At 41.0% G+C, this 27,882-nt stretch overlaps 1 protein-coding gene across 3 annotated transcripts in view; it reads right to left on the reverse strand.

Moving 5' to 3' along the window:
- Positions 1–474: 474 nt before the first annotated feature.
- Positions 475–27,882, reverse strand: part of NCOA5 (nuclear receptor coactivator 5) — a 29,065-nt gene continuing 1,657 nt past the window's right edge. The window contains exons 2-8 of one of the 3 annotated variants that reach the window (XM_031004941.2): positions 18,919–18,985; positions 9,747–10,073; positions 8,023–8,159; positions 6,575–6,701; positions 4,544–4,743; positions 2,830–3,173; positions 475–2,382 (exon numbers count right to left, since the gene is read on the reverse strand). In XM_031004941.2, the coding sequence (XP_030860801.1) occupies positions 2,335–2,382; positions 2,830–3,173; positions 4,544–4,743; positions 6,575–6,701; positions 8,023–8,159; positions 9,747–10,073; positions 18,919–18,956 (1,221 nt within the window). In that variant the 5' untranslated portion in view covers positions 18,957–18,985 and the 3' untranslated portion in view covers positions 475–2,334. The remainder of the gene's footprint in view (positions 2,383–2,829; positions 3,174–4,543; positions 4,744–6,574; positions 6,702–8,022; positions 8,160–9,746; positions 10,074–18,918; positions 18,986–27,882) is intronic. The other 2 variants (XM_004062293.4, XM_063702101.1) reach the window with 2 other exon arrangements.

Consider the following 27,882-nt stretch of genomic DNA (forward strand, 5'->3'; position numbering starts at 1 on the left):
TTCACCACACCCACCCCAAGTTATTAAATGCTCTTCAAGGCTCCTTCAGGTTTTATGAATTCTGCCAACTCCCTGCACAATGGGTAGAACAGAGGGTGGCAACTGAGACAAAATGAAAACAGGAAGTGCCCCCCTACCAATGGCCACTAACCACAAATGGCCTCCTCACATCCTGTTTTCCTTTCCTAGAATAAGAGGACAAGGCTGCTGACACAATGAATGTCTATCAGAAGCAGGATGTTGAACACAGCACTATAATTAGCCAACAGGCCTTTGCTCTGAACTGTTATTAAAGCCTCTAACTAGGTGAGCTACCTATGAAGAGAAGGCAGGGTTCAAAGAGGTTTGAGGCTGGATCATATGCTGAGGACAAAAGGGGGCAGACCAGAGTCCTCAAGACAGGAGCCCTCACCTCTGACTTGGGGAAAGCATCCTGCAAAGAGCATATTCACACCCAAGAAAGATGAACAAAGCTTTTACTTTTTTCATTTTAATTAAAAAGTAATCATTTCATTGTATTAACAACACAAGAATTCCAAAGAGGAAAAAAAAAACCACTATATAACACAAACAGGTCAGAACATAAAATGCTGCCATTTGGGGACCTTGAATTTTGAAACCATTGTTTGCTTAACCACTGGCAGGGACTCAGCTGAAGTCGCTGCTCTCCCTCACCCCTGCTAGAGGACCTCAAGACTGTGATCCACAGGGCTCTACTGAGCACAAACCCTGGGGAGAGGGCAGCTTCCTGGGGCTCCATTTAGAACCACAGCCAGAAACCCTCCCTCTAACAATTTCACTCTGGTACAAAAGTCGTGAACAGCCACCCATCTCGAGAACATGTCCAGCTACCAGAAGTCTGACATCAAAGTGGTCCCTACCTCCTGCTGCTCAGGAAACAAAATAAGTCTAGACAAAAACAAGAGCCTGGGGTTTTGAGCCAAAAGCCCAAAACAAATCACTGAAGAAACGGGTGTTCACGGCGAGTCTCAGAACCGACTTCATGGAAGTGCTGCTGGAGAGGGGGATGCTGACAGAACTGGTTAACGGGGAAGAGTGGTGGGGCCCAGATTCACAGTTTGTGGTAACTGCTGCTGACTGGAGCTGTTCAGTCCATTGGAGATCTTCCAATGAAATGAAAACAAAAAAGAAAAGAGAAAAAAACAAAAAACAACCTTGGCTCAGAGAGAAAAATTCTTTTTTCTGTGGCTGCCATGGCCATTCCTCAACAATCCAGAGTGGCTGATTTATGAATCCTCAAGCAGACCCCAAACATATGGGGTGAGGGTATGATGACACGGTGCCTGCCAAGGCCAGTTTGCTTTTCTTCAACTCTAGGTAGGAGTTGCAGGCAGGAGCTTGAGCTCTGGTCAATGTGTATGAAGCTGGAAAGCCTTGGTAGGTTCACAATGAACAAAGGTGGTGGCTACTGACATGACAAATGCCATTCCAAACTTGGCTAGCTGGGCCTGGCTCCAAATCCAGTAGAAACAGGGACCGGAGAAACCCCATCAAATATAAGCCCAGACACCTGTACTGCCCCCAGAGATATTTATTTTCTACGAAAAAAAAAACAAAAAACAAAAAAAGATACAGCCCCAAATGCAGTATAAACTTTGTAAGGAATAAGCAACACAGCCTTGGGCAGAAGAGAGAGCAGGTGGTAGAAACTGATGACACTCGATGCCGGCCTGGGAGCGCAGAGAACATCCTCCAAACAGCTCTATTTAGAACAAGTAAGTGGGAGGAGGCCAGGGGATGAGGGGACTGGGGAGAGTTGAAAGATTTAGCTTCAGTAATGCCTCTGGTAAGATCCCATGGGGGCCTGTGGCTGCCCCATCTGTGCTGTGGTCTGGCTAACCAGGTGGGAGAGAGCAGGGCCACTCTGGATCAGGGTATCCAGAGCCTTCTGTACACTTGGATTGTCAAAGTTGATACCTGTGGAAGACACAGGCCTCTGGCTAGTCATGTTGCTAGCAGGTGCCAGGCGACTGGAAGGCTGGCCAAAAAGCCCTTGGGAAGGAGCCCCCGGTCTGGGGCCCATGTTCTGAGCAGATCCTCCCTGTCCCAAAATGCTTGGAGGCTGATTGCCAGAGGCCTGTGATCTTTGTTGAGGCTGGCTGTTTGCTGCTGTGGAAAAATTCTGGTTTGGGGTGTTTCCGGCAGCAACCGAGGGGGATGCAGAGCTGCTATTGGCCGTCACTGTGCCACTATTGAAGAGGCTGAGGATTTTGGCCTGAAGCTCTTGCTGGGAGGTGGGGGGTGCAGATGGAGTGGGTGTAGCAGAGGGGAGCACTTGGCCGCTCTGGAGCGGTTGGGAGCTTGGCTGTGTCTTCAGCGAGGCACCCGAGGTCGCCCCGAGTGGTTGGCGGGAAATCGGGCCTGGAAGACAGAAGAGGGAGGTATCTGGTTCAAAGTACCCCCCAAGGGCAGGAGGCCTAGCAGCCAAAGGAAGAACAACAATCACTGAGTCACATCAATCATACAGTACACAGACGATAATATCAATTTCCCAAAGAGGCCGCTTCATGATATGTGCTGTTTACAGAAAACAATAGGCTAGTTCCCCTAGAGAACTGCTAAAAAACAAAAGGGCATCCATCCTGGCTACCACGGAGCCAGCAATACTAGTCAATCCACCACATTAACTATAGGGATCAGCATTCAGTACCCAAATATAAAGTTATTATTAACATTATATCATCATGGGTGGCCCACAGGAGAACCCAAGGGATGGACTTATTTCCCTTACCCACTCCAAAGAGCCCTGGGCCTGACACCCTCCCAACAGAGCCTGGGGATTAGAGAAATGCAGAGTCAGAACTTCACCTCGGCCCTGCCACGTAGCTCACCAGGCAGAGAGTCGGTGCTGCTCCTCATCAGCCGCTCCTTCCGTTCTCGCAGGTAGTTGATGATCTTGTCAGTCTCTTCAGCAGTGAGGTACCTGTTGTCTGCCAGCAGGTTGATGAGGCTCTGGATGGCTGGAGGGTGGCCCCCACGCACCCCCTCCTCAGGGCCTCCTCTCTCTCTTTCCTGCAGGATGGCTTCATCGGCCATCTTGGCCGCCTGTCTGGCAATCTCCTCACGTTCCTTCTCCCGGCACTCATTCTTGTAACGCTCATAATTTCTGGCCACCAGCACCATGGCATCTGCTTGGGGCATGTTGCGATGCTCTGTAGGAGGAAATGACATGAGTTATTTTCTTCCATGACATATTTAAGTGCCCACCTGCTGCACTCTGTCAAGTCTTTCCTAACCTCATACCAGCAAGAAAATCATTTTGGTGACAAAAAGCCTTGAGATTGAGAGTGGGGTGGTGTGGGGGGAGAGATGAAGGCCAGGAAGGGAAGTGAATGAACACTTTTGGTGGGGAAATGCACCTTTATATACAGCTGGTTCTTTGGGGGAATTCCTAGATCACAGACTTGTAGTAAAAACCAAAGAAACATGACATCCTCCCGCAGATTCAAACAGACCACGTGGGGAACAGCCACGGGAGGCAGGCCCAACAGCCTCTAGACCAGCAGCAGGAGGCCAACAGGCCCCTCTGGAAAGCAGGGCTCTCCACTGCGCTCCTCAGGACAGAGCTGGCCTACCATTTTTTAATTCATCAGTTCAAAAGTCATGGATTAAGATCAAATTGTGACCCTAAATAACCTCCTCTCCTCACCCATGGGCAACATGGTTTACTGGGTAATGAGAGGACTCCTTAGAACTTTTGTCCTCACACATCTTGAGGACTATTCCTCAGACAAATGACCCACTGGAGATCCTTATGTAATTGTATGGTTATGGGGGTAATGGGTGAGGCAAAGAGAGATCCTGAGTATAGTGGGAAAAGGGTTAAGTCTGCGCTGTAAGAGTGAGGAGCAGGGTATCAGCTGGCGGACTCTTAATCCTCTGGGCTCAATGCATGAAAAGCTACTTCTGAGGAGGACTTTGAGAACTGGGCCTGGGCCTCTACAGGGTCAGGGCCTCTTAGCCCCTCTGGTTACTTCTCATAGCCCCTCTGGTTACTTCTCCAGCACACTTACAAAAAGGACCCTAAATGCCTGTTATATTCTCTGTCCTCCATTAGAAAGCTGGCAGAAGCAAGGATTTTGTCGCATTCAGTGGAGTACATGGCAGAGGTGTGCTGCAGCCAGATCTCAGTGGCAAGAGCCAACTGTGTACATTTCTTTCCAACTCTCCCTTCAGTGACTTCAGGTTGGTGGCTTGAACTGAAACATGGTGGGAGTATTTACACCATGGAGATCAGCAAATGCTATAAACGCCCTCCCCCCACACTGGAACTTGTTGTTAAACGTGTGCCAGCACACCACTGTATATACCTAGTGGCTAAGTATAGTGTGACAGAGACCCACTAAGAAACTATCAGATAAGTAAGTGACTAAGCAAGACTCTTCCATGGTACTTAAGAGAGGGGCCCTACCATATATGAACTGAGATATAAGAGTCATTTGCCCAAAACCTGCTTCTTCTGAGTAAGGCATAAAGGACTAATAATGGACTAGTGACTACCTCTGGTATTCTGACTCTGTACCTTGCGGGGTTCCAAACATGATGTTGACTGTGCAGGAGCGGTGAATCTGGTGTTGCTGGGTGATGACAATAGCAAAAGGAGAACCTCCCCTGCTAACATCCTCCAAGGCTTGTGACAGTGACACTTCTGTGTTAAGGAAGATCAAGTCCACTACCATGCCCAGGTCTCGCACCTTCCGCCCCACAGACTCAGCATAGTCTCTGTAAAAATAAATAAGATCCAGGTGAGCGACCAACTCCAAATCTGCATCGTTGTGTCTCAAGCCAGTTGTGTGTGTTCCTACCGAGAACTCAAACCTTAGTCTACCCCAGTACCGTATTCAGGATCCAAGGATCTAGACCAATACTCTCTCTCTACCCTGGCTCAGAACGGTTGTGACTTGCTTGAGATCACGTCAGAAGTTGCCAGTAGCACACTATGATACCCAGGTCTTTCTCTTAATTCCCTAGCCCTGTGGTCCTTCCTTAAGACCATCCTGCTCCCTAAGACTTGTGGCACTTATCTCTTTTTGGGTAGGCTGCACAACACAGTGGGAAGATCATGGGTTTAACGCTAGAAACACGGGTTTGGATCCCAGCCCTTAAAATTTATTTGCAAAGTTGTGAAGCTTAAGCAAGTCCATTTACCTCTTACAAACATCAGTTTCTTTACTAATAAAACAGGAGTAACATGGCTCAGTTCATACGTCATTTTTTTGACCTTCCCTCCAATCTAAATTAGATCTCTGACATTCTCTTCTCATAGGACTCATCACCTGTATGCTTTTGTCACCTGTCCCATTGGGTGTAAGCTCCACCAGTGGAATGAGGCTATACAGCCCCAATACCCGCCATCCACCATACATATAAAAGATTTGCTGAATGCTCATTTTATATGATTACTGTGAAGATTAAAAATAATTTATGTAAGGCACCTAGTATGGGGTAGTACATAAAGTAGGTGCTCAGAAAATAACAGCTATTATCATGTGTCCAAAAAAAGCTCTCTAGAGTTAAAAGCAGCATCTATCACTGAACAAGACAGCCAAGAGCCTGTGAACTCTGCCTACTGCTTGGTGTCTCAACACCTATTTCCCTAGTCACTGCCTTGAAATTAGCTCTTTAACCCCAAACTGCTAGAAAATACATGAAGTTATTTACTTAGTACCACCTAGGGAAAGGGAACATAGCTACTGCCAAGCCTGCAAGCTGCTATACTCCTTTCTGCTTCTCTGCTCTGCCTCTTCAAGGAGAAAATGTAAAACAGGGATGCAGTGAAACAATGCTATGAGCCCTAGCTTGGTAACATGGTCATGTAACAGTTCTGCAAGGCCATGGTACTTCACAAAGACTTGGTTCTTGGCTGACAAATGCAGAGGCGTGTCTCCCAAAGTATTGGGCATTTGGGTTGTCCCATGAAGGGATTATATACTACTCTGCTTGACCAGCGCCTACACCCTCTTCCACTCTCAGTCTGCATGGTTCCACAGGGCTAATCCCACCTCTAGCTCTTGGGATGGGAACATGACTTAGCCCTGGCCAATCAGAACATCCAGCACCCCTGCCAAAGTGACAGGCTCAGGGATGGGAAAGTGAGTCAGGTCAATCTAAGAAGAACTGCAGAACTTCAGGTGGAAACACTGGGAAAGAGAAGCTCTCTTTCCACTTGGCTTGCTAAGCTAAGAAGACACACGTTTAGGGCCAGTGCCATTCTGCCTCTTCGAGTACAAAACCTGCCTGAGAACAAAGGCAAATCTGAGGAAAACAGTGCTTAGAGACTAACACAGAGACCAATTTTGATCACATGGTTTGATCCTGGATGTGGCTGTGCCTCAACTTCCCAGTTACTTTCCGCTTAAATGAAAAATGTCCCTTTTGGGCTCAATTTGAATTGAGTTTTCTGTCACCTATAACTGAAAGAACCCTGGCTAACAGAGCACAGCAATGCAAGAATACACAGCTCAGATTCAGTGGATAGAGGTGCTAAACAGGAGCCTGAATTTCTCTGACTCTTCTCCTTACTGGGGAGAAATATCTAAGGAACGGTTCTTACTTTGTCTGTTTGTTGACCACAATCACAGAACAATCAACGGGCCTTTCGGCATCAAAGCGTCTCTGGATTTCCTCAAAATATTGACGATAAAGCTCTTCTCTACGCCGTTCCTCACGTTTCAAACGCTCTGCAAAACACCACCAGGGTAAACTGAAATAAGGACTGGACCCTCATTTTAAATCCTGAGCTACTTGTAGGCAAAGGTCATAATACTCTGAATCAATCCTCTGGTCTATCTCCTAAAAACAGCCAGTATTAATATTTTTTACTATTATAAATTAACCAAAATGTAATGCTGGATTAAAGGACGTGGCCATTTTAATGCTGCATCTGATACTTACTGCCAAGCTGTTCCCTGAGAAGGCTGATACTAATTTATACCTCCACAGAGGTAGATCATCTAGTGCCTATTTCTCCACACCTTAGTCAACAGTGAGTACTGTCATTCTTTTTAAGTCTTGCCAACTTGACAGATAAGAATATTATTCAGTATTATTCTAATCTGCATTTTTGCTTTTTTTGGAGGAAAAAAATCAAGTAGTAAAGTTTAAAATTAAAAATTTTAAAGTTCTTTTTTTAAAAGAAAAAATCAAGTAGTAAAGTTTAAAATTAAAAAATTAAAATTAAAAATGAGATTCTTAAAGATTTCAACTTGGCCAGGTATGAAATAATTTAAGAACCTTTAAAGATGTATTGAGAAAAACCAGGCTTTAAAAAGACATATTTGTCTTCATCTAAAAAAGAGATGCTGTTAGGTAAAAGTTATAAAAAAAACCAAAAACCTATTTTGCCTAGATAATGCAGATAGTCAGTCATAGTTACTTGGTCAGTAGGCAAAAAACAAGCACTTAATGTCTTCAGCTCCAATCTTTTGTTCATTTTTCTCTTTTTTTTTTTGAGACAGGGTCTCACTCTGTCACCCAGGCTGGAGTGCAGTGGCACAATCACGGCTTGCTGAGACCTCAACATCCTAGGCTCCAGCGATCCTCCTGCCTCAGCCCCCCGAGTAGCTAGGACTACAGGTGTGCACCACTGCACCCAGACAATTTTTGTATTTTTTTTGTAGAGATGGGGTTTTATCACGTTGCTTAAGCTGGTCTTGAACTCCTGGGCTCAAGTGATCTGCCGGCCTTGGCCTTCCAAAGTGCTAGGATTACAGGTGGTAGCCACAGTGACCAGCATTTTGTTCATTTCTTATTGCTGGAATTTCATATTTATTTCTTCTTGTTGGATGACTAAACCAGAAGATGGTACTAATTTGCATCTTAAAAATCATTTTCAAGGCAAATGCTCTTTACCCACTAATAAGCTACTTATATTTCTTCTTTTTATACACTGCTTGGCCAAGGCACTAGCCCTTTTTCAGATGGGGTACTGGTTATTAGTTTCCTCTCTCTTTTGTAAAGTGTTCTATCAATAATAGGGATAGACTGTTTCAGCTACTTTACCTTTTGCACGAGACTGACTTTCTGGGCCTGGAGGGCCCCGTCCATCAAAGCTATCTCTGTAACGGTCAAAATAAGAGTCATCCTTTCTCCTGCAATAGTCATCCATTCGTAGGTATCGGTCATAAGAGCCTTCTCTCCTGAAAAGTTAAGGAAATTTTCATAAAGATAAAACTGTGTCTTATCCTGAAAAAAATCACCTAGAGAATTCTCTGGGATTAGACAAATGAGGTTTATATCTGGGACTCACTGCATTATCAGCTCTGTGGCTGTGATAGAGTTAACCTGTCTCACGGAGATGATGTACAGAAAGCACTTAGCATGGTCTTTGGCATATATTAAATGCAAAATAACTGGCAGGAATTATTGATATTAGTTTTGAGGAAACATTACATGTCCCTCGTCCCTCCCTTGTGCTTTTTAAAATTATATCTAAACGCATATAACAATAATTTGCCATTTTAACAATTTTTATTATTTTTATTATTTTTTTTTTTAGTAGAGATGGAGTTTTGCCATGTTGCCTAGGTTGGTCTTGAACTCCTGAGCTCAGGCAATCCAATCCGCCCACCTCGGCCTCCCAAAGTGCTGGGATTACAGGCGTGAGCCACTGCGCCTGGCCTAACAATTTTTAAGTATACAATTCAGTGGCATTATATTCACAATGCTGTGCAACCATCACCATTATCTAAAATTTTTCATCACCTCAAACATAAATTCTGTATTCGTGAAATAATAACTCCCCTCTCCCCAGCCACTGGTAATCTTTAATCTATTTTCTGTCTCTATAAATTTGCCTATTCTTGATATTTCACATAAAGTGAAATCATACAATATTTGTCTTATGTCTGGCTTATTTCACTTAGCATAATGTTTTCAACGTCCTTCATGCTGTACCACAGATCAGAATTTCATTTCATTTTATGGCTGAATGATACCACATTACATGAATACACCACTTAAAAACAAATCCACACAGTGGCTTACACCTGTAATCTCAGCACTTTAGGAAGCCAAGGCGGGAGGGATACCTTGAGCTCAGGAGTTCAAGACCAGCCTGGGCAACACAGTGAGACTCCACGTCTATACAAAAAAATTAGCCAGGTGTGGCAGCATATGCCTGTAGTCCCAGCTACTTGAGAGGCTGAGGTGGGAGAAGTACTTAAGCCTGGGAGGTCAAGGCTGCAGTGAGCTGTGATCATGCCACTGCACTCCAGCCTGGGAAACAGAATGAGACCTTGTCTCAAAGAAAAAAAAAAATCCATTAATCTGCTGATAGACATCTGGAATGTTTTTACCTTTTGGTTATTGTGAATAGTACTGCTATGCATATTCATGTACAACTATCTGAGCTCCTCTTTTCAATTGTTTTGAGTGTATACTCAGGAGCGGAACTGATAGATCATATGGTAATTCTATGTTTAACTTTTTAAGGAACTGCCAAACTGTTTTCCATAGTGGCTATACCAATTTGCATTCCTACCTACAATTTCTGAGAGTTTCAATTTCTCCATACCTTTCCAACACTGTTATTTTCTGTTAAAAATGTTGAAAATCATTCATACATTCAGCAAAATTTATTGAGCAGCAGAGCACATCTACCACTTGACAGTCACTAGAAATAAAAGGCTGATAAAATTACTGCTCTTACAGAGCTTTCAATTAGTTTAGCAGAACATACATAAAAAGAACTCAGGAAAAAACAAGCAGAGTAACTACGTATGTACCTGTACATAGGATCTCGGGAGTCTCTCATGTCTCTGTATCTGTCGTACATGGGGTCTCGCTGATCTCGAAAATCCCTAGAGTCTCTTAGATCACGAAAGTCTCTAAGATCCCTCACGTCCCGAACGTCACGCACACTCCTGCTGTCTCTGTGATCCCGCAAATCTCTACTATGTCTGTGGTCCCGCAAGTCTCGGGGGTCTCGAATGTCTCTGCTGTCCCGGGCATCCCGGCCATTTCTGCCATCCCTGGGCTCTCTCCTTGGACTTCCTCGAATTGGGGATCGATCACGCCTTGAATCTCGACTGTCTCCAAAGCCATATGGATCCCTGTGGGAGGTAGCAAGAAAATGCTAAGACAAAGAAATTGAAAGTAGCCAACCCATCAGCTCTTCATATGAGAAAACCCCCACCCTCCAAGCATTCTTCTCTAAAACAGGGCAGCCAAACAGAACATGACTCAACATTTAAGGCCAGTCATCCATCTGGTCAGCAAATAGTCTAGAGGTTCCACAATCTCAAAAGATTAGGACATCAAAAGAATGCATGACCAAAAACTGAGGGTTTTGACTGGATAACAGTATTCATCAGGCTTTCAAAGTGAAAGTGTCTTTCCACCAGACTTGCTTGAAAGAGACTTTACAAGGGGTAAAAAGTTGGAGTGACAGAGTAAGGAGGCAAGACTCATGAAGAAAAAAAGAGCGAATGGCACAATCTTATAAAATTGATCAAAGGAACTGTCCTTAAAGTACGGAAAATGCACTTGAAGTATCTTGGCAGGATAATAAAATTAAGGGGAAAAAATTACTATAAGATACATACAGTAAAGGACCAAGAACAATCTGTTTCTCTGTTTTGTCAGGGCTATTGAGTATTGGTATCTCTCAATCTGAGGGTTTACATAGAACCTGATTCCTTTTTGCTCAAGATGGTTTAAAAAAAAAAAAAAAAAACAGAAAACAAAACAAAAAAACAACCTGAACAGTGAAGTCACAGATATGCTTTGTCTGCTCTGACTCAATGTTCTTCATGAGACGTTTCAACCCACTGGAAACTCCTCTTCAACATATTTAAAATTAAAAACTTCTTACCCCAACCCCATCAGTCCCATTCCCCACTTTTCCACTTCTGACAAAATCATCTTCCTACTTATCAAGTTTTAAGTTCTTGAATATTAACTATGCTTTTTCTTCCCCCATCCCAATAAAGTCACTTGTGTCCCATTCACTTTTTCTTTCCATTCCCATTGGATTTGTAAGTCCAATCCAAGCCCTTATTTCTATTCTGACACCAACAGGTTTCCAAAACACAAAATTAAAAATCAGCCTACTTGCTTTCAATTCATTCAACACATAAATACACTAACTATCCGAAAATGCCAACTTCTATGTTAGAAAGCCTAATACATCTGACAGCTATTATCTCCCTCTCATTTCTAATTCAGCCTCCTCAGTTCTACTTAATTCTTATAACTCACAAGATATAATCTATCTCAATATTTTTATTTATTTGATTTCTATACTTGGAATATTTTTCCTGCACTAATCCAAGTACCATCCAATCCACACAGGCAAGTTCGTGTCCCATGTCTTCCAAGAAACCTTCCCTACCCTTCCTAACTGCTGATCTCTTCTGCTCAGCTCAGGGCACTTTCTATCTGTATTACTCATCTTGATCTGGCATTTACCTTTTTACAACAATGTCTTATGTCTGACCCGCTTTAAGGATTACCTTCTCCGTAAAACCTGCCCTGAACTCTTGATCTTCCCCAACAACCATGCTCCTCCTCCAGTCCTTCCCATCTCAGTAAATGGCACATCCAACTACTCAGTTACTCAAGCCACGAAACTGGATGTCATCTTTCCCTTAAAGCCTCATCCTCCCTTCCAACCACATTTCCAAATTTTCTCCATTCTCTCAGTTCTGCCCACTTTCCTTTACCTTCTTTGGCAAAACTGAAGGCCAGCGCATAATCATCTCACCCTCAAACCACAGCAAGAGCCTTCTAAAGCAGTCTCCTCATTTCTGTTTTTGCCTCTTTCCAAATCTTTCTCCAGAAAGATCACTCTACAGTGATCTTTTACGTATGTAAAGCCCTTCACTGGTTTCCCACAGTATGTATTTATTTTTATACGGATGAGATCTCACCTATGCTGCCCAGGCTGGAGTGCAGTGGCTATTCACAGGTGGGATCACGGAACACTACAGCCTTGAACTCCTGGGCTCAAGTGATCCTCCTGCCTCAGCCTACCAAGTAGCTGGAACTACAGATGTGTGCCACTATGCCAGGCTCCCACAGTATTTAGAACTCAATCTACAACCTCTACCAATGCCATGAAGGTCCTGTATAATCTTGGCTCCTGTCTTCTCTAACCCTGTCACACCCTCTCCCTAGTTCACCACTCTTTGCCACACCGGCCTTTCAGCTCTGACTAGCCAACGTCTTTCCTGATCCCTTTACGTGAGTAGCAGGAAGAGATCTATACTCATTTTCCAGGTCTCAGCATATAAATATACCCTACTCCCTGATTGTTAGATTCAATCAAAGTTTACCTTCTGCCCCTAAAATTCTCTCATAGCACTTTGTTTTCACTTTTGTCATTTATCACAAATTGACATTACATATTTATTTAATGTCTGTCTGCCCTACTAGACTACAAGCGCCACAAGGACAAGAACTATGTCACTTTGATTCTGCACTACAAACCCACTAAGTAGAACAATGTCTGTTATACGACAGATGCTCTATACATATGGTGAATGAATCTTGCTCCAGTACAAACTTCTATAACCGCACTTACCACACTGTTCTGTAATTATTTGTTTACGTGGCTTCCCTACCAAATAAGAAGTTCTCTTGAAGGCTTTGTAGCTCTAGGATACAGCATAGGAGTTCAGTAAATGTTTAATGAATTGAATTATTCTACTAAACTGTAAGCCTCTCAAGAGCAGGCAGCATGTTTTGCTCATACTTTTGTCATCTACCATGGTTACACACATTAGGTATTCATCATGATGTCATCAGCTTGTGGAAAACCTCACCTCAGCTACACGGGCACAGCAAAAACAATTTAAATGCCAATTTTGCTTCCATGAAAAATATTTGTTATATATTCTAAGGTTCACCAGCATTCCTGACTTGTGAGAGCAAACATATCATAGACCAGGGACTTTAAATGAGAATAGCTAAGCATTATTTTTCTTATTAGAATAAAGTAAAGACTAACCAAGATTCTTACTTCAACTTTCCTTATTACATCATATAATCTTCCTAACATGCAACATCTGATGTAGCGTGTAATGTAGGCAAACACTCAAGATCCAAAGAGAAAGGACAACTGCAAAGTATTTTTGGATTAATGATCGGCAGATAAACCTGCCTTGGGGAGCAGTTAGAAGTAGTCATTAGAGGTGGAATCCAATTTCAAGTGTTCTTGGCAATCGGGGCTGAGATATCATGATCCTGACAGACCACAGACCACACACAAAGCCTTGGGCTGGTGGAAATGGGGGTGGGGCATGTCATAGCATGTTATTTACCACCTTCGGAGTATTATAAGTGCTATGTTTGGTCCTCATTCTTCTGAATCCATTGAAAAACCTTACTTACCTGTCAAAGTCCATCCCTGCAAGTTGACTAAAACTCTAGATTCGCAAAGTCTGGGTTCAATCTTCCAGTCTGAGAGGGCAAGCCCCACCCTTTCCCTCAAATAATTTGAAGTCCATGTGCAACAAAACTACTAATTCCCTCTCAAGTGCCTTCAGGGTAAAAATGTAGAAGAGGTGATATTCACAAAAGGAAAAAGAACCAAAGGCATGGTGGAAGTAGGGACAAAGAAGATAATAATTTTCTCAAAAGGAAAGGCAAAGCCTTTTTTCCTTTCTCCAAAAGATAAACACTATGGTACACTGCTGTTCTTCTGGAGACGAAAACAAAACAAAAAACCCTTTAGGGTTGCTTTAGGACCCAAACAAAGAACTCCTCAGAACAAAAGGGCTCCTGCTGCTGGCCCCAACATATTTTTCAAAACAAGACTACAGCTAACAAAAGGGCAGTAGTATGCACGAATCAAAGTGCAAGAAGACAAAGCTTCCTGTGGGAGATGCTGGACCTCAGATGATAAGTGGGTTAGAATCAGGTTTCTGGAGCATAATAAGGTTAACAGTATCATCCCACAGCACCAGAGGTGTTTTACTAAAGGAACCAAATGCAGCATACCCTCAGGTACTACATCACTAGAGGATAAAAAGAAACTGAACAGTGGTTAAATTTCAGCACTGGAGTCCACAAACTGAAGGCAGGTGGCAAACACAACTAAAATTCTGCTGTAAATTCCTCATCTATTCAGGAGGGGGAAAAAGGCACATACTCTTTGCCTTGAGAGGAATATAGTCACACTGCTGGGAAACATTTGAGACGTAAGGGCGAAAGGGGTGAAGGGGAAAACAATGGCTCTGGTGGCAAGTGATGAGCTTCTGGTAGAATGTGTCTCTTCCTGAGGACTAAAGGGGTGTGCAGAGCACCAGGCATGTGACAGCCTACAGAGTAAGAACTGATAGATGATCATCTTGGAAAACTGTGATGGACTTTGAATTCCTCTTTGGCAAGAGACTTCACATCCAGGATGGTTTTCTTTGGCTTTGGTTCTACAGACGGTCAGGGACGAAGACCCCTGTCTTTTTCTTTCTTTTCTGCAAAGGTCAGCATCTCCTTTCTTCCTTTCTGTTCACTGGAATGTCTTCCTTGGGACGGCCAGCCTCTTTCTGACCCTGAAAAATCCTTCATTAGCTCTTCAAACTTCTGTCACAGATATACTGTCCACAAATATCATCATCTAAATGGCTGGCTGCTGTATGATGTTGATCCTCCACCAGGAGGGCTTCATGCTACTGTTAGAAATGGAGACAACAGACTTGTCCAGAATATTGCCATTAGGTGGAGGTAGGATATGGACGTGCAATGAGATATCACACCTCACGGACCCAAATTTTACACATGTCCATGCTTTTCCTTAGGAAGCACTGACAACCTTCTCCAGCACAAACAGAACTTTCTTATTGGTAGAGGTGGCAGTTGCTGAGAACTGATGACTTCTTCAAGTGTTACTGCAGAGGTAATCACAACCTGCAATTTCTTTGTGGCCCACCTAGAGCAAGGGCTGTCTCACACCCAAGGAGCAAGCAATAATCAAAGGCATTAAGGCCCTGTGGATAAGCAGAAAGCATTTCAGGTCATATAAGAAACTTGTCTACAGCCAGGTTATTTCTGATGAGCCGATACCCAATGACTTTCACCAAAGAGATACCAGGTTTAACATCTTTCACAAATATATGGGGAAAAATCCTCTGCAGAGCGTTGGATGCAGACAAGTTAATTCTATTTGTTCTTCTTTAAGTCATTCAGAAGTACAGTCTTACTTCTTGTACCTAGAGGCCACATCTGCATAAAGATATGCTACAAGATCTGGACTGTCAAGGTGTTGAGCTGAAGATGGTAACTGAGATATCTAAGGCACAACTGGAATCATGATCCTGTCTTTGAAGAAGGACTAATGCTTAGTATCGATGCTTGACAACTTGCATGGTAACTATGCAAGGTACTCACAGGAGTTCAATGAAGTGGCCCTCAAGAGTTAGATGATAAGAATTCAGGCTGAAATGTGATCCAGAGCAGAGATTCCTCATGCAGAGTTCTGTGCTTGGCTGGGCCAATATTGTCAGAATTATACACCGACAGCTGGAGTCATCAGGGAGGCATATTACTGAATAGAGAGCAAAGCCAGCAGAACTGTGGTTTACTGAAACATCTGAAGAGGTGATAATCCTGTAAAACTCCCAAAGATACCTACGTTAAGTCCAGCAAAACAAGGTGTTATAAAGGTCTTGCCAGTATGCTTATACCAATATTCTTATTAAATGTAGAAAGCGCTAAAAATGTAGAGGTATAACTTTAGGAAATATTTGCCATAGGTAGTGTTTTTTTTCCCCTGTGAATGATGCACCCCCTGTGGCTGGGGGCACACAAAATGATTAGGGCTGCCAAATAAAGGCAGTTTGTTGTTGTCAACTATTGATACATTTGGAGTTATCTCAAGGCTTTGACTGGAAGCATGCACCCAAAGAAGGAGGTACCCAGTGTTCACCCTCAGTTAAATGATTTGCCCCTTCCAGATTAATTACTTGCCCATCTCACCTACTCTTTGCAATTTATGTCTGCCCTATTGGTATATCTTAAGAGATAAAGTATGATCAGGACAATGATTAAAATGTTAGTGCTCGCTATTTTGAATACAATGTTAAACCTGTCTTTTTTTTTAAGGTAAAAAACTGGGATTTTGAATACAACATTAAATTTGTCTTTTTTTTTTTTTTTAAGGTAAAAAACTGGGACTCTTAGTTCGGTTTTTAGATGGGGTTACTAACTGTGACCATCATTCTTCCCTGAAGCAAATAAACTTGACTGTATGGAACTTCATCATGTTAAATAACATGCTGAGGAACCCAGCTAGGGAAATATCACCAAGGGGAAGATGGATTGTTAATGGAATTTGAATTAGCCTAGCTGTCCCTCCTGTTGATTGTAAATAAAGCAGGAAGTCACTGCCCTATCCACACCACCAAATGACCTCATTTTACAATTGATTTCTGAGGAAGGTGATATTTTAAAAGGCATACAAAGGTGACCTGTATATTTATATAGTTGGTAAGGAGCTCATTTTATTTTTTGAGACAGGGACTCACTCTGTTGCCCAGGCTGAAGTGCAGTGGTGTGATCACGGCTCACTGCAGCCTCAACTCCCTGCACTCAAGTGATTCTCCCGCTTCAATGCCTCCCCAGTAGCTGGGAGTACAGGCAAGAGCCACGACGCCCAGCTATTTTTTTTGTAGAGATGGGGTTTTGCCATGTTGCCCAGGCCGGTGTCAAACTCCTGAGCTCAAGTGATCCGCCCACCTCGTCCTCCCAAAGTGTTGGGATCACAGGTGTGAGCCACTGTGCCTGGCTAAAAGCTCATTTTATGAGGCCCTCTCCAGTGCTGTCTGTACGTTTGTTTGTGCGGGGACTATTATTTAAAAAAAGCATAAAACTATTTCTAGATTGGGGTGAATTAATATTTTTAATTTAATGCTCTGGCAACGGCTATTACTGGGTTTCAACCAGGGAAGTTGGTCATTCCCCAACACTGCAATGTTTGTTGAATATCTACAATCAACTAGAAATGTTAAAAGCATTTGGTTAAGTATCATTAACAGGATGATATAAAATACCCTTCTCAATCCATAACAGAAACAGGATCTATTCTCTATTCTGCAACGTGGCTTGTTTGTTGTTGTTTTTGCCTGCAGAAACACACAGACATTATCCAGAGATCACCAAGTATCATGGAGACAACAGAGAGGGGTAGGATTTTACTAGTGGAGTCAGTGTCTTTTATAGTTACAAATTCCACACTCCTGGTAAGTCACCAGGAAACACACGTTAGCGCTCTTTGGAAGTTGGATACACACCATATCTCCTTTCAAGCCACCTGGCAACTAAAGATTCCAATGGGAACCCTGTACTTCTGACCATTAGATGCAACTCTTATCCACCTGTATTCCATTCTGTACTGGGACAATAAGGAGCAATACAGATAGGACTGCCCAAGATCTGTGGCACGGTTAGATGAAGGCTAATGAAAGCAGACATTATACGGAACTGCTGAAGTTCTGCAGGATTTGTTTATGTTCTTCAGGATACTCACACGTACACACAAATCAACCAACAGAGTATTTACCTGCAAGCTGCAGGCATTCCTTAGAGAGAACAGACAGAATACCAATTTACATGCCCACTTCTGCAGTGAAACCAACGAATGGCCAGGGAATCCACACGACAGCTGTGGTATATAGCTGTAGCTATGGTATTGGATTCAACTCTGCTGCACAGGCAGAGTGGACAAAGACTCCAACTGAATGAAACCAGATGCATTACCTTGCCCTTAGGGTCTGCTTAAACTGCAGAGTGGGCATGCGTAATCTATTCCCGGTAGCTAGAACTTCACATCCAAGTAGGAGTATATACATGAAACACACAGTGGACATTCTTTCATATAAGCAGGTAACAAAATACAGGTGTTTTTGTCCAAAAGCAGGACAGCTGTATGTTATGCGTAATGCTCAGTTAGTTGGGTTCACAAGGTGACCAGTGGAGCTACCAGTACAGATGAGGATTCACTGTATGCAGCACTGTCCAGTTCACTGTAGGAAATGCAGTTTACTGTGGTACGTAGTTTAGTTATGTTTCTGGGGAAAACTGGCTTTTTTACTTAGAGGCAAGGCAAAATCAATTAATCCATTTGGGCCTTGAAGAGACACCAGATATGAAATATATCATTCGTATGAAATATATCATATCGGTCTGCCCTCTACACAAAACTGCATCCACTTGTGTGCTGTTATGGGGCCAGAACAATTGAATACAGTATCTTTATTTTTGGTGTAAATGGTATCATTAATAAAGCTCTTCTTTGAGAGAAGGGACCAATTTAATGTATATCTTGAGGGTACACACCAGGATTATCTCTTTTGTATACACCGGAAGGAAGAATACATTGGGAAAACACCCTCGATTTCCGTGACAGCTAAGAAAAAGGGAGACCTTCGAGAGCTGGAGTGTTTTGCCCTTTTATTTCCCCTCAAACAGATAACCCAAGTATGTGAGCAAACAGGGGATCTGCAGCACAGGCACAGCGGCAATCTCTCAAGCAGCACTTTCCGTAAACCTGGGTTAACATCTGGACCGGCAGCCATTTGGAATGAAGAGTCGAATCTCTGCTGCCCACTGCAGTGCAGCATGGCATACACCAATGACTCTGGGGCACTCCTTCTGCTCTGGAGGCTCCCAATGACACGTGAGCTGGGGACAGACAGAGGTTTATCCTCTTCCAATTGCCTGCAACTCATGTTGCAAGCTGAACTTGCTGGATTTGCCACCGAAAACACAAAGCTTCCTCTGTATCTCCTGATGTATGTTTAAAAAAAGCAGCAAGGCCCTTCACACAGGGTTCATGTTCTTATTGTTTGCTTGAGCGTTTCACTTGTTGGGGGGAAGAAAAGACCTTTGGTGTACGAAGCTGGGCTTAACTCCCCAGAGCCCAACTCTCCCAAGGTAACTCACGGCTTCAGGGTACTTTACCTTCGTGTGGGGCTGGGTCTTGATGGAGCCGTATTCATATTTCTTCTTTCCGCTGCCTTATTAATATCTGAAAAGAATAATCAACCCATCTGTTCAATGCTACGGAATAAAAACAAGATCATCAGCACATTTCAAATGAAAGCAACAACAACAAAAACTACAATGACAACCAGATGGTGTAAGAAAAGCCATTCAGCAGAGACACACTGTCACTTGGGCAATTTTTATTATTGAGTTAAGGTAGTACATTGTCACGGCTTGGTAAGAAATGTCCCTTAGTTTTCAACATGTAATTTGTCTTAAACTAATTACGTCAATGCTTTAACACGCTGCCAAGACCTAGACCTGACACATTCCCTCCAAGGGGAGGAAAAGGTTGTTTTCTAAACTCTTAGAAAGCAGCTGTAAGATTCTTTTTGTGAGGAAGAAAGTGGGGGGGAAGATAACGAGAGTTTAAAAAACAAAAGAGCAAAGGCAAATAATTCTATTTTATGTTACTAAGAAGTAACAGCTGGATTTCATTGTCTTAAAACTTCCAATATCCCATGAAGCAGGGCTTCCTGTTAGTGTTAGTGTGTCTTGTGTTGAATTCCACTGGATAGAATCTTCCAGAATAACATGCAGGAAATAAAATTATTATTATTAATTTTAATAAACAAAGAATATGACCTGTTAACATCTACAACCTTCACAGACAGATAACCAAGAATAAGGACTGGCATTTGGTATAGTAGGGTTAGGTAATAAAACACTCCTCATAAGTTGTTTTCATTAGAGAAGGCTGGCGTATAGAACTAGATATGGGAGAAAAGTAGAATCACATAAGCTTAAAGAAAAGCAAATTCGTACAGCTAAAGCGTGCTTTGCTAAAAACAAAGAATACCTGCTTTACAAAAATTGAAGTGAATAATAAACACCATGTACTAAGAAATCTATGCCCCAAAATAATACCTGACAATTTTCATATGACTTAAAGCTAAATAAATACATTACAAATTTCATACTTCAGATGAATGAAGAAATAAAACTGCTTTCTGCTGCAGTATAGTTTGTTCCCCTTTTTCCGTATTAAACAATTAATAGTGTATCTAATGACATCAAATGGTATTAAGTACTCACATAATTCGAGTCCTTTAAAATAATAATTATGTATTTTAAAAATCCCAGCCAGATTCCTATCACATGAAAGACCACAGCAATAACAAGAAACTTAGAGGTCTGGTAGAGATTTTATGCTGCTATTTTGCCAACTTTTGAGTTCCTGATCAAATGAAGGTAATCTTCAATTCCATTTTAAATCAGAAGTCTCTAATTTGTCTAGAAAAATGGCTTCTGACAAAACTGAAAATAATATAAAGCTAAATAGTGAAGTATATCTTAAATTGATTCTTACCTTTTCAATTAAGCAGACACAAGATATAATCCCTCTATTTTAAAAAAACCTGAAAATATTTTCTATGTAAGACTTGGCCAGTAATATCTGACCATAGCTTTGCTACTGCATGCAGTACTTTCACAATTTACAAGTCTTAAAGTTTATAATGGTCTAAATTACAAATTATATAATGACAGGCCTTATAGGGAATATCTAGTTCTATTATACGTAATTGTGAAGAATACTAGTTCAGGTTTATGACTTACTGAGTCTGTTCACTTACTGTGTACCACTTTCTAATTATATAGGTTGGCTATGATTCAGAGAGAAATATAATGTCTTTGAGTATTTTAAGTAGTTTTCAAGGTGTCTCTGGAATACACTGGGTGTATATTAAGATAAAAAATATATATAACATAACTTCAGCAGGAGTTCATATATTATTAAATGGTCTTGTGAATAACGGAAACTCACATCTAAACACTGACTAGACCTGGCAAACATTCAGGTTAAGAGTACAACACATATAGTATTACTTTAATTGGTGGGTTTCTATTACCAATAATTTGCTCTCTACATATGAAAAGGAATATTACACTGTATAATTATAGCCAGTTTCGTGAGCATCTAGATATAGAACTGGAGAAATCACATGGTCATGTATACTATATCTTTGGAACAAAACCAGTTCTAGTTAGAATGAAGGACATAAATATTTTACTTTGAAGCTGGTGGAATCGTTTTGTAATTACTTGAAAGATTAAAGAATATTCAAGATTATATCTTTAAACCATTTTGATTGTAATTTGCCTCCTAGTATCTATTTTCATTGGGTAGTCCAAAGTATTTATATTTGACAGCATGGGATGTTTCTTCTGCAAAAACAAGAATTCTCAGATAACTGTCTCATTTTAGGGTTTAGTAAACTTTTAGTGTAGTATGTCAAGTATCTGTTTATTCCTCTCCATTTAAGAGTTCCTTAAATTTCCATCTTGGCTGACGTATGGAGAAAATGAGACCTGGATTTTTTTTTTTTCTATCTAATAGAATTGCTCAGATTAGGGTAGGGCTGGGGAGTTTTCAGTGAGAGTTGTAAAAACACAACCACCAACATTACTGCCAATCCCCATACACCCAAAAAATCCTAACACATGTGCACACAGAACTTTTGGAAAATCCACGAGTTCAGAAATACAGAAGAATAAATAACTTTAGGGAACTAATCACGGAGAGCAAAGATTTAAGAAGTCAAGAAAAAACTTCCCTCATCCTATTTTTTTGGTCACAGAATTTGAAAAACTGTCAGTTGGAAGCAGGGGGTTCATTTAAAAAAGATTTTCTTTGAAAATGCAAATATTGAGACTGCTAAAGCACCAACTCACGGCTTTACATAAAAGGAAGAAACCAGAAAATAATCCAGAAAACATGTAGGAAATGACAGAACTGTTTTAAACCACAAAAGAATGGGGTGAAGAATTCCCAAAGAAAGATACAGTATCTAATCTATAGTTTTATTTTGTATTAAATAATCAGATTATTTTCTCCTAAATCCTTATAGAGAGATATAATCAACACCAAGCAAATAGAAATGGTGTTAATGTAAAGAAGGGAAAAAAAGGTTGAAAGACAATTTGGAGATCTTTCTGGACATCAGATGGAGAACTATGATTGGAGAAAAATTAATCAACAGGAGGGAAGTGGCAACTTGGGAATCTCTTCCAAGGAGAGGTCTAATGTCTCCTCTGAATAGAAAAGGGAAGAAACGGTACTTCTTTCCCCTTCTGCTATACTTTATTCTGGCCAACTGCTCTTAAGACCAAAAGTCATCTCTCAGTGTCTTCTCCACTTCAGTTTGGGTGGTACTTCTATACTTTGTTAATTATACTAGCAATGTGAATGCCATTCAAAATCAGCATAATCACCACGAAGTGCTTTATCTTGGCCTGAATATCTATAGTGTCCAAGTGGTGGTCTGAAAACAGTTAAAAGCACTTCTCAGTTAAGAATTTTTAGACCAGAAAAAGAGCTTTACATACAAGGAAAAGAACTGGAAAATAATCTAGAAAACATGCTGGAAATGGCAGAACCATTATAAACTACAAAAGGATGGGGTGAAGAACTCCCAAAATATACAATATCTAATCCACAATTTTATTTTAGACTAATATGCCAGACAGGGGTCACAAAATGGTCCTTGGATAATGCTATAAATAAAAATGCATGTTTCTTTCACTCACAGTACCAAAAACTACTTTGTTCTACTTATTTTTTAATTGTACAATCATAAAACTCTTTTCACCTTAAAACCAGATTTTATAGGTCATAAGCTACAGCCACAGAAAACAATGAGGACTAGGAATAACAAGAGCGGTGTTAAAGAAAATTTCCAGGAGGCCATTGCTTTGGACTGAGCTCCTGAACTAGGCCCAAAGACCAAACCAAATTCATGATGAAGTTCCACGCTATCAAGCCAAGACAAAGATCTTTTTCTGACGTTCTGCGAAATCAGGAGATAATGGCCAAAACCACAAATAGGCCAGTTTCAGCCAGCATGAAAAGGAAGTCTGCACTGCTCTACCCTTCACAAGAAAAGTAACTCTGAAATGACCAATCCGCTTTTTGCTCCTTGTCTCTGCTTTCCTCAGCTCCCTCCTCTGTTTATAAAGCCAAACTCCTCTGCTCAGCTCATTGGAACACTTGTTCTATTTTATAGAATGAGGTGTTGCCCTATTCTAGAGTTGCAAATAAAAGACAATTAAGATCTCTAAACTAAGTGTGCTGTAATTTTGTCTTTTGACAGCCACATGAACTACAATACTTAGTGACAGTACCACCACTAGCTGTTCAAAGAACCCAGAAGCCTATACTGTTTTAATAACTGACTACAAATGACATAAAACTCTCTAAAAGGCTTAGTTGAAAACCAACTAACAGTCAAGAATTACTAAAGTGGCATTACATGCTGATAAAGATAATGCCAGTTGGAAAACCATACTGACAAGACAGAGAATATCACACATTAAATCCCCCAAACTGGGAGGGGAAATGACAGGACTTCTCGCTAAACTATATTTATGAAGACAACTTTGATGATATATTGCAACATCAGGGATATTGTAATGAGTTATATTGTAACAAGTCAGGGATAAGAGAATGTTATGCTTGCTCTTTCTAAATCAACCCTTTAAGTTCACTTTGAATACTATACTTTCCCTATATATTTGATTATCTCCTTTATTCTCCAATTAAAATAATTATTACATCTTTAACTGTATTAGAATATTATTCCTGGTAACAGAAATGGGGGAAACAATAGTTTATACTTACAGAATGCTTATTTTGTTCCTGAGCCTGTGTACTAAGAACATTATGTGTATTATTTCATTCAATCCTTTTACAACTCTTGGAATTAAATATTACTATAATTTCTACTTTGCAAATGAGAAAATTTGAAGTTTAGAGAAATTAAGTGACAGGCCACACAATTATCAGGAGGCAGAGCTGAGACTCAGACCCAGGTCTTTCTTACACCAAAGTACTTAAACATTATGCTATGCTGCCTCCAACGGAGTGGAAAGACATGCTTTCCATTTAGAATATTCTTGCTAGGACTCCCTGATCAAATACTGATGGAACCTGGAAAAGGTCCAGTCTATGCTAGACACTCCATTGCTTAAATGACCCAGAGACACCCAACAGGGTAGAACCTACTTATTCAATGACGACTTCAGTTTCTATTACCTCAAATTACAGTGTTTCTGGGGTTTGCTATTAACATTCACCACAACTCTTCTGACGAAAATTATCAACATTTAATTTCCTACCTTTCTTATTCTTTTAAGGAAAGGGCATTTGGCTGGGGATAGCAAATCTGAGCTGTGGTCCTTACTTTGGGAAATTTACTCCAGTCATTTGACTTCTCTGAATCTATACTTCCTTTCTGACAAAATGGATATTCTGCCTGTGTTAGCTATGTTGACTCAAGGAGAAAAATCAGCTGAGAAAAAATGATTTTGGATTTGCAAAGGTTGAGCTAATCTAAACTACAAAAAAAGAGTCTGAGCTGCTTAAAATTTTAAAATACAGATTTAAAACTGGCAAATTTTCAACTAAACTGTACAAGTGGAGAACAAGTGATGAATTTGAAAAGGATAGCTTATAATTAATACATTGAATGCTTCATTGATTCATAATGTCAAATGCCTACTATGTGACACATGTCCCAGGCCTTACACATGTGGAAATGACACAGCTAAAGTCCTTGCCTTAAAGAAGTTCATTTTTAAAAAAGAAAGGGTCTCAGCTCTGTTGTCCAGGCTGGAGTGCAGTGGCTCGATCATAACTCACTGCAGTCTCAAACTCCTGAACTCAAGCGATCTTCCTGCCTCAGCCTCCTGAGTAGCTGGGATAAGACGCATGCACCACCACACGCAGCTAATTTTTTTTTTTTTTTTTGAGATACTGTCTCCCTATGTTGCCCAGGCTGGTCTTGAACTTCTGGGCTCAAGTGATCCTCCCACCTCAGCCCCGCAAAGTGTTGGGATTATAGGCATGAGTCACCATGCCTGGCCTGGAGTTCACTGTTTATTTAATAAAGGAGAGGCACAAGTACACAGATAATTACAATACAATCTAAAGTGGGATTATGGCAGAGATAATGGGGTCCTAATTTTGTGCATGTGTGTGGCAGGCGAAAGGAACAGAGCAGAGAGGAGACTAGGAAGAATGTGTGTATGGAGGGGGTGGGGGTGAATGGGATGGGAGGAGGCAGGGAAGGCTTAAAAATAACATTTAAACTGGGTCCTGAGGAATGAGTGGGAGTTTACCAGAAAGAGAAAAGTCATCCCAGAACATACAAAGGTAAAGGAATGGTGTGAAGGACATAATAAATTAGAAAAACTACAGGAAGTTTGGTGTTGGGAACACGGGGATAGGAGGAATAAAAGAGAGAGGAATAACATGAAGCAAGAGTTAGACTAGATCCAGATTGCAAAACACTTTGCTATGGACAAGGAAGAATCTAGTGGCTAGAGGGTCTACTGGGGGCTATAAACTGAACTACCACAGAGTCTCAACAAAGCCAAATTAACAAAACTTTATGTATATTATCCCCAAAAGCGGTGAGGGAGTATTTAAATGTAAGACATTCAAAATATTGCCCATTTTAGTAACGTTCTTCAAAGACCATTGGTTTGACACTGAAGGAGAAAAAAATTGAAAAAGTCATGATTTTACTTTCAATAAAGGGCTCCCATGTAGCTAGGAATACAGGTGCATGCACCACCACCCTGGCTAATTTTTTTTGTAGAGACAGGGTCTCACCATGTTGCCCAGGTTGGTCTCAAACTTCTATCAAAAGGGATCTTCCCACTTCAGCCTCCCCAAACGTTGGGATTACAGGTGTGAGCCACTGTACCCAGCCTTAAGATACTTTACAGAGCTAAAGGTATAAGACAAGACACTCTGTTTTCTAATGCAACTTAAGCTGCCCTGATCCTTGCCTAAAGTTGTCTGGTTTTTACATAGGATGTCTGGAAAAGTTCTGATTCTTATGAGGTGAACTATTTCCTTAACATAAAATTGGTCCAGATGACCTATTATCTCTTTTTTTAAGTGAAAGGATAAAGAATGAAGATGACCATTCCCATAAATATTCATATCTGGTGGTAACAAAACCACCATTTAAAAAGCAGCATGCATGCTGGTATTATATATTTAGCTGTCAATATACTTCATATTTCTCTAATGTACTGCTGCTTGAGACAGTGGCTTTACCCTGATCCTGTCATTAATGACTCTCATTAATGAGAGTAACATAGAGGATAATTCTGTTAGTCATTGCTCTTTTAACTTTTTGACAGTTTAACTCTGCTTAAGCGGAATGGTCTAAATAAATATATGTGCTATTCACAGGACAACTATTTTTGCACAAAAAAAGCTGATATTGAGCTTTAAAAGCAGCTGTCTTAAAGATATGCAGTAATCATTAATAAACCACAAGGTACAGAGAGGAAACACAGCGTAGTAGAAAGAGTAGTCAGTTCTGAGGAACACTCTTACTTCAAAATATTCATGAGAGGATAGCAGGAGAAAGGCATCATGATAACTTCCTCTCTCAGATATTGACATTGCACATATTTAGCACATAAATGCCTCTGAGAAGTTTTGGAGTAAGGACACCACTATATCGCAACATTTCCCAATTTTGCTTGACCCTGAAATCAATTATCTCCAATGATGTCTTGAATATGTTCTACTAATTATGTGATCTGGGTCAAGAAATCTAACCTCTTTGAGTCATCATTTCCCTATAAATAAAAAAGATCAAACTAGTTTATCAGTCTCATAAGATGACGGGCAGGAGCAATGATTTAGTATCTACCATATGCACTACTGGCTGTATGTTATTATCATTACTACACTAAGAGTAACAGTGACTTCAGGAATAGACGTTTCATTCTTCACGTGGGGAGTCAAAAACAAGAGAACAACCTAAACTGAAGGGAAGAAAAAGTTTAATATATTTCTTGTGAAGATTTTCCATTCTCAAAAGCACAACTAAATTTTATTAACCCTCACAGTAGTAAAACATTACACAAAGGCACTGCCATCTGCAGGTCATAAACATGGACTGCTTGCAATGACTATTTAAAATGAAGTTTCAAACCATTAAATCTTTTCTCATCAGACTACGAGTCTTTCCAAAAGTTGTTTATTCTGGTTGGACGCGGTGGCTCATGCCTGTAATCCCAGCACTTTCGGAGGCAGAGGCGGGCAGATCACCTGAGGTCGGGAGTTCGAGACCAGCCTGACCAACATGGAGAAACCCCGTCTCCACTAAAAATATACAAAATTAGCCGGGCGTGGTGGCGCACGCCTGTAATCCCAGCTACTTAGGAGACTGAGGCAGGAGAATTGCTTGAACCTGGGGGCCAAGATCGCACCACTGCACTCCAGCCTGGGCAACAAGAGTGAAGCTCCGTCTCAGAAAAAACGAAAACAAAACCAAACAAACAAGTTGTTTTTTCTTAGCTCTCAAGCACTGGTAGATGAGTTTCCATTTGCTGAAGTTCTGAAACGGACGCCGGGCTTAAATCAAATTCTCAGAAATGTGAAGAAAATGACTTTAGCCTTATGTAAATTCTACATTGTGATCATACCAAGGTAACCCCAAAGAAACACGTTTTTAACAGGGGGAGAGATACATACACACACACACACACACATATATATATATATATATATTTTTACACAGCCTTTGAGGGGAGAGGAGAAAACTTGAATAAGCCTGAACTGACTTATGGGACTTTCCTGTCAATGATTTAAATTAAATCTGCTCTTACATTCACATAAACAGATCTTATGAACACACTATTAACTTACAAATAAGTTAATCTGTCAATGCCTCCTTTAAACTTGTGGTGTTCACAGGTATGCAACATTGAGCAAACTGAATCTAGAAAAACTCCTTCCAATGAGCCTTGCAATATGGATTCGCTAGGACATTCTACAAGGAAAATCAGTGTTTGTAAGTTTTAGGTTAAGAAAAGTGTCAGAGGTTTCAAAGGCAACCTGAAGAGTGACAGATG

The sequence above is a fragment of the Gorilla gorilla genome, chromosome 21 (genome assembly GCF_029281585.2).
Source record: "Gorilla gorilla gorilla isolate KB3781 chromosome 21, NHGRI_mGorGor1-v2.1_pri, whole genome shotgun sequence".
In the NCBI taxonomy this organism is placed as follows: Eukaryota; Metazoa; Chordata; class Mammalia; order Primates; family Hominidae; genus Gorilla; species Gorilla gorilla.